General features: G+C 39.7%; 1 protein-coding gene across 3 annotated transcripts in view; it reads right to left on the bottom strand.

Moving 5' to 3' along the window:
* The window catches only part of LOC138106418 (cytoplasmic dynein 1 intermediate chain 1), a 192,141-nt gene that overhangs the window by 8,163 nt on the left and 170,362 nt on the right, over positions 1 to 13,616 (bottom strand). For all 3 annotated transcript variants that reach the window (XM_069006991.1, XM_069006993.1, XM_069006992.1), the window contains exon 16: positions 10,185 to 10,310. In XM_069006991.1, the coding sequence (XP_068863092.1) occupies positions 10,185 to 10,310 (126 nt within the window). The remainder of the gene's footprint in view (positions 1 to 10,184; positions 10,311 to 13,616) is intronic.

Raw genomic sequence — 13,616 nt, 5'->3', positions numbered from 1 at the left:
ACAAAATAAAACATAGCCCGTAAATTATACATACATGACACATAAATGCATGTTAACAGAACATTAAGAATGCAGACTGTAACACTTCAAAGATAGGAAATGTCAGAGTTAAGACTAACTCCCTCAATTTGAGCATGTTATTAATTTTGCATTATGGTACTGTCTTTAATCTTAAAAAGAAAAAAAAAAAGAAGAAAAAGTAAGAAACAACAAAACCTGTGCTAGAAGCGAAGACCAATTATGGAAAACGTCAGCCTGAAGGATTACAGCTTGATAGGGCATATGGAAAAGAAAACAAGGAAGTGGGAAGTATCTTTAATTGTAGACAATGCTACAGTTCCACCTCTAATACCAGAGTTGGCTCAGGCTCTCCTGAATTGACCACAAAGAATGATGTCCAAGCTATCAAACAGATAATGCCTCCATCAGCTAACGAATCAAGTGCTGCACTTGACATCGACTACAGAGGATAAAACATCGAGTAATCATCAGTTGTCCTGAAAGAGTTGACTGCAAATTGAAATTTCAATAACTTTTATTTCCTTAAATCACCTCTTATTTTTAAAATGCTAAGGTTGACTATAAGCTTAGAGCTTGTTCTTAAGCCCACTGAAGTGCTTTCACCAGTCATATTGGGAGGAGCCTCTCCTATGCATCTCTCTCAAGGGATACTTTCAATGGCAGACACTATTGGTCTGTAAGTCCTTGGAAACAGAAGAGATTTAATGCAATTAATCAGCAGAAAGAGCATCTGCCATGCCTGAGGAAAGCTCACACTTTTGCTTCAACAGAGGTGGTGCCCTAAGCAATGAAGTTCTTGCAGTTCCTGCCATTCCACTTCTTCTGTAATGCCATCAATTTACATGTGGGTTGAGAAAAACAGTGAGGCATGCTGCCTGCCATTCCCCTCCCATGGAGATCTCAGTCCTGTTTCAGTTGTCATTTCTCAAAATAATTGAAAATTCCTGGAATTTTTAACGTGTTTCAGGACATTTAACATTTGGAGCGAAGCGATCAGGATTCCTCCTCTACCAAATTATGTTATCAGCTGTCATTATTGCACAAGGAAGCCTAAAAATACCAAATGAACTGAACTAGAAGGTAAGGCACCCTCGACCTGTTTTTTTCCAATACCTACTATTTTTTTACTGACAACTACATTGATTGGAAGAACGGGCCCATCGCTCTCACTTGAAACACCAGAGCTTCAGCTTGTGGGGTAGCTATGCTGGCAAAGGTGCCTCCCTGGAAGTTCAGCTGTGGGAAGGACTGTTGCCTCAGGGAAGAAATAAATCATATTCAGCTCAGCTTGCTTCCCATCCAAACCAAGCTGGCCATGTCCATGCCATGGAAACCTGGCAGGACAAGAACTGTAAAGGACTTCTGCCACAGCTTTCTGGCTCTCAGTTGGCAAATGGACTCGCACCATAAGCAGCTTATAAACTGCTCAAAGATTTTAGTTTGCAGGAGAGTTGCTGCCTTCTCTGAGATTGTGTACACATCCCATTATCTGCAAGAGCTCATCCATCATGAAACAGCAGCAGGTTTTATTTTGTAGTTTTTCTTTTTTTTTTTTTTTTTCATTTCAGACAGATTCTTCCATCACTTTAGGCACTGGAGTATACATTTCACATTTAAATTAAACACAGAATATAGAATTTTAGCTGCAAAATAGGATGTATTAAGGCCCAGAGTTACCCTCAGTTGATATTTTAGGTTTAACTGTTAGTTTCCAAGTCATGAATTAAGTATTTTTTCATGTTCAAAATACAGACCCTTTTGCAAACCATAAAGATGGAAAACATAGTTAAGGATTCTCAAAATGAAAACTGCTACTGGATGTGACAGGTTCAAACCACAGAAGCCCCCTGAAAAAAATTAATTATACAAAGCAGCTCTTGTTTCAGAACTGTTTTAACACCACAATAAGTCACGGATTTCTATGAAATTTGCAAATTGCTGCACACAAACTGAGCTTAAACTAAATTTTGTACCTGGCAATTTTCCTCTTCCATACTCCCTGTTACTTAAAGCTATGGACATTTTTCAGTAACACTTCTTTTTACATCAGAAAGGGGGTAAAAAGTTTCAGAGAAAATGTCACCCTACAGACTAACTAGATAATTAAAATACATACTCTGTGACACTATTAACATGCATTGACTACAGCTGTGCTCTGCCACAGTGTTCCACGATACAGGGTTAGGATGGGGGCAGACCAGCTAAAGCTGAGACCACTGTCTCAGCTACAAGTATCATAGAAAGCCTGGACCCAGATTATCTTTTCCACTAAGCCTCTTGACAAGTTTTCAGGAGAAGCAGTAACTGAGGAGCTTGTAGTGAAGCCCCCAGCAGTGCCCATGTGGACAGAGGGGTATGTCTGATCTGGACTTCCCTTTGCTCTTTTCCTCTTGCCCTTTACAGGGCTTCCCAGCTCAGCAGGAAAATACCAGCAGGAAGACTGTCACACACAGCTCTCCCTTCTCCCCCTCCTGCAGGCTGCACTGTGCAGAAAGGGAATGATCTCTTACAGAATTCTCTTCTGCCGCTCTCATCACTCTGTTATCTGAGTGCCTTCCAATAATGCATTAAGCTACATGATTAACTCCTGTCACATGTGGCTTGTTCTCTCTGATCCTCTCTGCAGGGGGAGGATCTGGGCCTTTGCAAAGGAAAAGGAAACATAAGTCAGCTTTAAAAGTAGTGTGCAAATGAATAAAAAGGACTAGGGCCAAAGTTTTGTTGGTTGGTTGACTGGGTTTCTTAAGGTTTTTATTTCATATGATGAGGAGTTGAATAATTCTTCTAAAAGGTATTTGTGTCATATTGGAAACTCATGTCTTTTTACCCTGTGAAATTCTCTGGGGAGACAGCTAGTAAGCTGTCTCTGGAGAACTGCTGAACTATTTCATCATAAGCACGTGGAAGCTAAGAATAAAGAATCAACTGAATTTTTAGGATGACCATTTAAAACCTCCCACTCTTTCTGTCTGTTTTCACTAATACCAATTTAATTTCACTGTCTAATCAACAACAAATGAGAAAAAAAGGTACTTTCATTAAAAATCTGGTACTTCCTCCTTTAATTTTAACAAGTAACATTCAGATAGTAAAATGAAAGTGGAATTTCATGTCCATTTATCTAGAGAGAGAAACAGAAGAAACTGTTGTTGCCAAGAACAAGCAAATATCCGGGCATGGGCAGGAAAGTGACCCTATACAGCAGGTGTGACCCACTTCTGCATCACTCACAAACACATCACAAAATCCTGCTGACAGGCTCCACTTTGAGAGGATGTTTGTCCCACTGTCTCTACCCACTCTGGGACTTCAGCCTTCTGGTAGTTAAAAATATTCTTCTAATTTCTGACTCGAATACACAGCCAGCTTGCAGCCACATGCACTGGTGGCAGCGTGTCCTCAGCTCCACTGGCTCTCCTCCTCTGGCCCCAAGCACTCCTATCTCTGCAGGAACATGAAACATCTGTATTGTCACCAGGCCCACGCTTCCCTGGCCTAATCAAACCGAGTTCTTCTGTCCCTTTCTACAGGCTACTCTCCTCTCCCCAGAACCCAGATCCACATCCCTCCCTGACATGTTTCAAGAGTTCCTTTTTAAAATAAAATATTTTTTAAACAAAAGAGTAAGTGATTTTGCACTCACAGTGCAAGCAGAATATGACCTGGAAGATACAAACGGGGAAAAAAATAATAGAAGGTGGATGAGAAGCTGCTTCTTTCACAAAGGTGCAAAGAGCATTAGCAAAGTTTTGATCTTTTAAACAACATCAGTTTTATGAAGCTGCTTTGTAAGTCTGAAGCCCATGATGAGGGAGACTGAGAAGGGCAGAGAGCCAGTGATGCCACAAGATATGCAAGAGGTGGCAGAGAAAGAGAAGTTCAAGGCCCCAGGCTGGCACTGGAGATAAAGAGCTCCAATCCTCAGCAACCAGCCTTAGGTAACTCAGATTAATTAGATCACGGCTCAGTTTTCCCTCTTGAAAAGTACTTCCCTAATAAAGATTGTTATTAGGAACACAAGCCTCCATTCCAGCTTCTTTAAGTACCCAAACAGACTGAAAGAACAAGGTAACTCATATCCCTTTCTATTTCTTATCAGACTAATACAACCTCACTGACAGGCAAACAGCCATCAATAGGTGTGTATAGGGAAATTTATATTCAGAGGTATAAACTTATGCATTTCTATGTATGAATGTAGCTAAGCTTCATTTTAAAATGTAGAAGTATATAAACACTTGGTTTTAACTTATCAACATAACACTGTTTTTCTACAGAGGAATAAACCAGTGCTTATATAAAGACCTCAAAGCGTTCACAGTAACCTAAAGTAATGAATATTGTAATGAGAAACACAAGTATTTAGGGTGATAATGACTGGACTTTGCTCTACTTAGATCAGCTCACCCCCTATGGAGGCTACTAAAGCTTCCAGATTTTATCACCCTAGTAATCAGCAATGGGTAATGGCCTTCATAAAACACAGTAATGAAATTGACTGATTTCAAACTAGTGCATTTTTTTCATTAGGGAGTTCTTATTTAACCTACTTCAAAAATCCCTTTGTGAATACTGACTATATCAGTCAAAATTGAAATGATGAGGAACGAGGAGCTTGTTCTGCTCAATATTTCAGATATTATTCAAGTAAAAAGCTGAAGTTCCTGGGGTTTTTTTTTTGTCATCTCTAAATGCTTCCAGTTTTAAAAGTCTTTCAAGATTGAACATTATAAAACTGGGGAAAAAGAAGAAACAAATCAAAACCTTAGTTCTTTGCATTTTCCAACAACTCATAAGAGATTCTGCTTTGTTAAAACATGTTTTTAAAATTCTCTGAGGCCAGGGTTCCAGCCTACCTAGCAGAAATATCAATGGTGAAATTTAATTATCCTTTATACCTGGATTGTGTATGTTGTTGTAACTGTTGTGTCTTACTTAATCTTTGAATGTTTTTGAATAAAACTTGGTGGTAAGCACAACCCCTTATTATTGCTCAAATCTGCCTTCATGATATGTGTGTGAGCATTTATCTGTGTTCCAAGAATACTTGTAACTCAACACAGATTTTAAAATCAAATGTTTTATGGCGAGTCTCAACTCTGCTTTTGTGGCAAAAACATTTCCCAACTCAATATATGCTCTACAGAAGCTTTATGATAGCAAAAGCAAACCTACTGGAAAATCTACTTGGATAACTACATGACACAAAATCTAGCTTCATATTTCTCTCTCTGGACTACAGCAGTTTTTAACTGCATGAAAGAGATGCTTGGATATGTATTTTCTGTACAAAATCTATAGTGAAACATGGGCATCACAAGACAGGAGTACAAAGTATAAATCCTTCCCCACTCTAGCCAGAAAAACAAGTGACTCAGTAGTCGTGCTAAAATGTGAGAGCTGGTCACAAATATACATTTGTTTCTGTCTAGAACCCTAAGAATCTCAGAGCAGCTGTTAAAGGCTGCTGAAATCAAAGGAAATTATTTTATAGGCACCAGCGGGATATCCTTACTGTACACTTCATCCACAAACTTCAGGGCAGTTACCAGCTCCTCCCTCACTGGTCATGTACTTGAAAATGAGATACGGGATTAACACCTATCATGGAGCAAATGGGGAAGTACACAAACAACCTAACACAGCAGCCCTAAAAAGACTTAAGGCAGTATTAACTCTAAAACCAAACAAAGTCACACAAACATCCATATGATTCTGATTTCACTGCATGTAAACGAGGACAGAGGTAATAACTGTACAAAGAATCCCAGGTAACTGCCTTCTTGGCAGAGCCAGCCTTCCTGGATGGTCTAGAGAAGGACATTTTCTCACTCCAGTCCACCTGTCATACTAGTTGCCTTTTAAAAGCATGACTAGAACCAACTGCCTGAAAGACCACCTAACAGATGCAGTAGTTTTTCCTGTAACCACTTTAACAAAATAATGTACTGCATTACTCTCCTTGTGATTACAGCTTCAAACTCTGTGATCCTATGCTGCAAACTTACTTTATATTTTATTAGAATCAAATAATGAGTCATTGACTTACAGTTTTTATCTATGTACTCACAGTGCAAGCAGAATATGACCTGGAAGAGGTAAACCAGAAAAAAAAAAAGAAAAAGAAATAATAGAAGGTGGATGAGAAGCTGCTTCTTTTACAACCAAAGGTGCAAAGAGCATTTGCAATAAGCCAGGTAAGCAACAAACATGGTTGTTAAGGAATATTTATGACAGCAGGCACTGTGTAACATCACTGAAGCGTGCACAATGGGAGCAAGCTTTTTAGAAAATATATCTGCAGAACAGACATGCAGTTAGGTCTAACTATCAATCATCTGAACACGTGAATAAATCTATAGGCAGCAGTCCGTGTTCTGTTAAAATCAACTTCTACCACACAGAAAACTTGCTGCCCAGCAAATAAGCCATAAGGCCACAGAAGCTAAAATATATTACACAAACTATCACAATAATAATAATAATATCACAACTACTATACCAGCAAAAGTTTGAATATTTAGATCTTATGGAGACTAAAGTGTATTTACAATGACTGTTTATATATAATAGTTAAGTTATATAGGTTTAAGATCCCATCACACTGAAACAATCAATTTTTGCATGTTTGGGTTTTTATTTCATTTTGTACTTCACACTCTTTAAATCAGTGCTTACTGATCCACAAGAGCACATCTATATGGGCTGTTTAAGTCTCCTCTCCGCTGGAAGTGTGTGTGTAACTCCCATTAATGCTAATGGGCATAAAGCACACGCATAGAGGAGAAAATAGACCCCTCACTGTGAAAATAAATGTGTTCAGTTATTTTCAGATGCGATGCCAAAATCAAACAACTAAAAGTACACAGTCAAAGGAGATAACACTATATAGCCTAACTGAAAGTGTCACCATTATTTTTAACTCCCTGGTCATGGACCCTGCCATGTTCTTCATGTGTCTGACATTTCTTGTGTCATAAAGATCATGACTGGATAACATTAACATGGGCCAAATCCTAAATTCTTACATGAGCGAAAACAGCCCTGATCCCACACTCCTTCACAAAGGATGCAAGGTTAGACCTTATGTCTTATGATTTTCCCTTAGGTCATATGTTTTCTTTTTATACCATATGGGTTAATAGCAGCAGTAAACTTCACTGCTCTCTAAGATAGTTCCTTAAAACTGTGATGAATCTATCAAAGTAAAAATTCCTAGCACTTAATTTTTTCCTTAATGGTTGACAGCCTGATGTTTTCTGCTCTGATCAAAATTCACAGAGTCAATGCTGTCTAAGAAACAGGTAAGGAAAAATGTTTACCTAGTAAGGTGAAATTTAAAGATATCACGGTGTATTAAAATACAAATACAGAATTTTTTTTCTTCTGATGGAACCAGTGCTTTCTGAGTTTACAGCTGATCTAATGTGACATTTGCAACAGTCATAGGAAAACAAAGGTTTTTGAAAGGGTGCAGTATAAGAGGAGCATTAATGGTTTTGGTGAGTGTATTTAGGGTCTTTGTAAAATGGCCTGATGACTTTCTAATGCAAGTAATCACACCCATCTTCCCAAATCAGGGAGATGCACCTTCAAACAAGTGGATGCTACTGAGTTATCAGCCAGGCAGAAATGAGTTCTTCCAGTGATGAGGCCTTTTCAGAAGCTGATGTTGTAGGAGTTAAGAAGAGTGCTGTTGCTGAAAGGTCACCTGTCACAGCTCAGTGTCAGGATCTGCAACACTGCTGGGTCAAATACCACAGTTAGCTGCTGCTGGGTGCTGTACAGCCCAGCTCCCAGCCCCTCAACCCGAGGCACATGCTTGCTCATCTACTCCCACATGAGTCAGTTCATGGAGAAAAACAGCCCAAAGAAAACAAACAAACAAATAAATAAATAAATACTTCTCTGCTGACCTAACTCCCTCTGCACAACGTGAATGATGACAAGCACTGCTACCTGCACAAAAGCTGGGCAGTAAGGGATGTGGCTAGAGATGGCTGGCAGGAGAAGAACTTCCCCTTTTAAACTGTTAGACTGACCCCATCAGATCCCAGAATCAAACCCCTACAAAAAGGATAGTCAAAGGAGGACCCCAGCTGAGCCAAAAAACTGACCAGTGCCTGTACAGTGAAGTAAAGCACAATCCCTAAAGGCTGCCATATTTCTGTACCAGACACTTCCAAAAGTGCATGTGCACTGTGAATCCCCTGTGCTTCACACCTGAGGACAGCTAAGGACGGGATCTCTCATCAGAGATGAGATCTTTACAGACTCTTTATAGACTGGCCCTCAGGGTAAACGACCCGAGAAGCTGCCACTCACCGTACATGCCCTTGGTTCCAGGCTCTTGATCTGCAAAGTATTTCTGCATCTCCCTTGAGACTTTACAGTGAGAACAGTTAGGCTAGAGAACGTATGAGCACCCTTCTCTTTTAAACCAGAAAAAGGCACTAATAACACAGCAGCCCCAGCAGTGTTGCAGCCCAGATGACCTCTCCTGAATTTCATACAGGAATTACTGCAGAGACTGATACAGCTGGAATGAACCAGGCAACAAATTAATGAGCTCCTTCATTCATTACAGAAGAGGAGGAGGGTTGGCAGTGGTCTGTCAGTAGCCATGTGGATGGACATCCATCGGTTTACTTAAGCACATATGGAACTGAGCTGGAGACACTGAGGCTCTGCATGGGCAGGGCACACAACATCTCTGCAGCAGAACCCCTTATGTAACACTGAACTGGACTCACACAAATCCATATTGTTGAACGACTCTGTTTTCTTTTTCAAGTAGTAGAAGCCTGTCTTTCTTTCTTATTTGAGTGTATCACTATGACTCATTTTGCAAGATGACGTCTTATTATACAGAGGAAAGGTCAAAAACGTCAGTATTGCTACTTCTGCATAGAATACTATTTTTTTCTGGGTGAGCTTGCAAGAGTAAATAGTCCTATGAATGATTTGGTGTATGATATGCAAAAAGAGACTTTTCTACAGCCCGTCTAGACTCCCAGACAAGATCAGACAGTGCTGTCATCAAAGACATTTCCACAGCCTGTCGTATCAACTGAAAGACAGAACAGTCATACAAAAATGAAAAATAAATAAAAACAGCTGACCTGCCAGTGTCACAGTGGAAATCTGAGCACAGTAACCTGAGACAATTTAGAGATTATGCTAACAATATGGCAAGAAGTTTCAACAAACATTTGTGAGGAAAAGCAACTCCTGCACAAGTGAATGAAATCCAAAAATATGAGTCATGCACAAGCAATTTTGCTATGGGCCATAAAATCACTTTATGAGAGTTACAGATAATTCTGTATGCACTCTATAATGTTTCCCCACTGTGTAGAGATGGGTATCTCAGTATCCTATCACAGATAATGATGGAAAACAAATTCTCTACATAAAGGCTGATTGCTCAGAGATTCACCCTTAAATGTTCCAAGGGATTGTAATGCTGATGGAATACTTTATACCGCATTCATCAACAAAGAGTTAGATTCATCACTGCCAAACACACTGCAGTTTAGATGCTTGTTACAAGATGTAGCAGGGTGAATTGAGAGCAGCTTTAGACACAGAATATGCATCCTGCTATAGTCTATCACGCATGTACCTACCATCCTTCAAAATGACACCTCTCATTTCCTCCCGTTAATACTTTTGCATGTATTCAGACATATGAAGCAGTATCAAAAGAACAGATGCATTCTCTACATGCCATGCTGACAAAAATTTACAGCAATAAGCCAGTCATGAAATAAGAGGTACTGGAGTATAAAATGTGAACCCTTTAGGACCAGCTTTAGAACAGCACTGGCTCTTTTTGCACCTCAGTTTTTTCTCTTTATATTCTTTTAACTTTTTCCAACTGTACCCACAGAACCATTATAAAAAACAGTTTGAAAAACACTGGAAACTTTTAAAAGAGACTTCTCTCATGAGACTTTAACAAGTTAACTCTTTTGCAAGGTAGCTTTATGACTAACACACTGTTGGCAACCGAAATTCAATGAGGACCCCACTGAAAGAGTAAGACAGATTTCTTTCTTAAACTTGGATGTGGCAGTCTCCAGAGTTGAGCTTAAAAACAAAACAAAACAAAAAATCCCAACAAAACAAACAAACCACAGAAGAATCCCAAAAGAAGATACCTCTCCAACATCATAGACCCATATGCGGCCTTCTGAATCACCAACTGCTACCTCCTTCCCAGCCTGGGCCCAGCGGACACGGTTGAGGGCAGACGCTCCTTCTATGGTGACACTGGCTGTGGGAACCTGTTGAAACAATAGGAACAGGAAGGACAATAAAATCACACTGCCTAGAAACCCAGGGGTCAGTTTTGAATGGCCCAGATGAGTCAAAGTCCCTTGGTGTTTTTGGAAGAAACAAACAACTCTCATTGGGGAGGAGAAAAAAAAAACGAAAGGGTTCATTGTTTCTTTGATCAGATGTGCTAGAAAGAGTAACAGATTGCTTGGAATGAACAGTAAAGGGCTGTAAATGAAACCATTTTTCCCCCTTAGCCCTGGGAACATGCAAAACTGCATCTGCTTTTTTCTGAAAAGTCACTAACATGACCAAGAACCAACTGAGAGTAGGATTTGGCTTCAGTCCTGCCCTGGCTCTGACTCAGGCCCAGATAACCTGCCGGTCAGCAAACGCATCCTTGTATTCATGCTGACACACCCTTTGAATCCATATTCACCTCTGTGGCTAGATGCAGAGGTTGAACCTTAAGTATTATATCAGAAAAGTCCTGAGCTAATCACTTTAGAGTGAGGACATGGTAGAAGTGAGAACAGCTGAGCTAACATTTTGGAACTCCTACAGTATATTCCCACAATTCTCTTTTACATCCCCAGGACATTACTTCTGCTTTAAATACACCTGGATGCTCTCCAATTCCTAACCCACCTCCCTGCCCCAAGTCAACCAACTTAACAGGTGATCCACAAGAATACATAAGGATTCTGATTAATGCGTGGGATGAATAAAGCAATGAACATGATCTTAAAAGAAGTATTTGTAATCTATGCTAGAATGAGGGCATCAAAAGATGCTGCAGGAGGAAGGAACTGTGTGGGTGTTTGTCCCAGTTAGGTGGATCACTCAGTTGATTTAGGTCACCTCATATGACAAATGACAGTAACCTGCAAGCCTACTAATGCTCCACCCAGCTGCCTTTAATAGGAGAGAACCTGCCTGAGCAAGGAGCCTGTAGCTTGGCATAACAGTCTTCCAAACAAGGCTTTTTAGTTTCAGTGTTTTTTAGGTCAAGGTAAATGGGATAGGATAGCTGCAAAAACAACTCCTCCACCAGATCCATCCGGTGGGAAATGGTTTCAGTCACACTGTGAGATGACAAGGGAGTGTCCCAGGATCTATAAATGGGCATAGAATGGAGAGCAGTCCAGGTAAAACAAGGTAGCTGGACAAGAACCAGAGTCCAGGCTACCCTGGGAGGAGTGACAGGTACTCCTTCTGTCCTCACTGGCAGCACAGTGCAGTAGAAGTAGGAAGAAAGCAGCTTGAAGTCATATTAAAGCCTGGTCTGAACATTGACAAACTGGCAAGATTAACAAAACCAGTATTTTGCTGACTTCATCTCGGTTCTCTGACTGTAGCTTTACACTTTTGTTGTGAGACAGGTCTAAAGATCCTGGAGAAAAATAATTTTAAAATGAACACTGTACAGCTCCCATGCCAAGTCTCCTCCTCAGCCCTATTGCCTTCATTGTGTCACAGCAGATGAGTGACAGCAGGAAGCCAAACCTTTGCAGACTTGCTGAGACTCTCGTTACAGCCCCAGCGTGTGCACTGCCACGCCAGCAGCTGGACAAGGACTGGGGAGCAGGGCTGCTTCCCTTGACTCTGCCCCTGGAGGCTGCCTGCTCCCCCTCACCAACCCTGACACCAGGCTGCAAAACCAGCTGGCACCTCAAGCACAATGGTTCTGCCACAGCTAAAGCATCACCTCGGCAAACGGCTTCACGGTAGTGTCCTCAGCCCCACATGAGAAATGCAAGAGGATTTCGTTTGCAGAATGATGTAGAAATAATGCTGGATACCAATCAGAAAGCACATACCATTCTCCCCCCCTCTAGGAAGTCATTCAAATGCAAATAACTACTGGACTCATCTCCCCATTGTGCAAGGCCTAGGTGCTGTCCAAGGCAGTACCACCCAAAAAAACTGGCATGCCCTAACTCCTTGTCCCAAGTCTGCTACCTAAGCAAGAGTCAATGGCCTTAAGCTGACATGGAGTCACCGATCCATGATAAAAATCACAGTAGAAAACAAGCAAGTTTCACTGCTGTGATCACGGATTTCTGAAAAAAAAAAAAAAAAAAAAAAAAAAAATCCAGCCAAAATTAATTTCCTAACATTTGGAAATGGGTTTTTTGAAAGAGCTAAATGCCACATTTTAGAGGACTAAGCCGCTAACCAGCTATGTTTCTCAGAAAACTGCAGATCAAAGAAATGTGTTTCATGTACAAATATACAGTGTATATTTAGGGCATTGAATTTTCACAAAAATCTTTCAGGAGGTTGAAATACATAACTCTAGAGCTGGGATTTGGTTTAGGTTTTTGTTTTTTGGGGTTTATTTTTTGTTGTTGTTAATACAGCATTTTTTCAGTGTTCCACATAAAAATAAGCAGCACAAATGCCGCAGACACAAAACACAACCCATACTTTTTTTTTAAAACCTGATGGTTTTGAAAAATTGTTACTAATCCACAAAGCTATCTAACAATACAAAAAGCAATAATGAAACAGTCTTTTAAAATCTAAAGAAAAAGCCTTTTCTCCAGTAATATGCAGAGAAATATAGTCAAACCATAGTATCTTAAAATAGATTTGTCTGCTCTCAGTAGTGATAGTTTAAATTACACATGCCTATTTTAGATTTCAAGATAAGAATTTATTTGTAATAGTAGCATGATGTTTTTAAAATCACATTTGAAATACTTTATAAATTCTACAAAGTTGGTGCCTGTCAGATTTTAAACAGTTTTGAAATGAAATTTTATCATATAACAGATTAAGAAAGATGCAGTCAGAAAAACCTCCGTGATAAGAATATAGCTTTTTATTATTATTTTTATTGCCTATGTAGTGTCAAAACCTGCTTGCAAATACATGTTACCTGTTTCTAGAAATAGAAACTATCCTCACACTTTAAAAGCTAAGGTACAGCATGCAATAAACCCGAGAAACATCTCAACGGAATATAACACGGAAGGAATAAGTGACTTTGTAAATCAGTTTCGTATCAGTTCATACATAAAGAAGACTCATCAATCACCTCCAGATCTTCTACAATCTTGATCAAAAAATAAATGTTACGGACACATAGGTAAGAAATAAGCATTTGCTATCCTGAAGCAAACCTCACTACACTGATACATAAATATAATATTCAGTTTGCAAAGAATGATGGAGTGGGTAAGGATTTTTTCTTTTAAATATTTTTTACACTACTTCATCAGATATAAAATAAAACGTGATGATTTTCCCTGCTCTTACAAAAATAATTTCTGATATGCAGAAATAAACATGAAGTACCCCAATAGCCT

This window comes from Aphelocoma coerulescens, chromosome 2 (assembly GCF_041296385.1).
Source record: "Aphelocoma coerulescens isolate FSJ_1873_10779 chromosome 2, UR_Acoe_1.0, whole genome shotgun sequence".
Lineage (NCBI taxonomy): Eukaryota > Metazoa > Chordata > Aves > Passeriformes > Corvidae > Aphelocoma > Aphelocoma coerulescens.
Note: the sequence above shows the minus strand (reverse complement) of the source record. Positions and strands in the feature narration are given on the sequence as shown.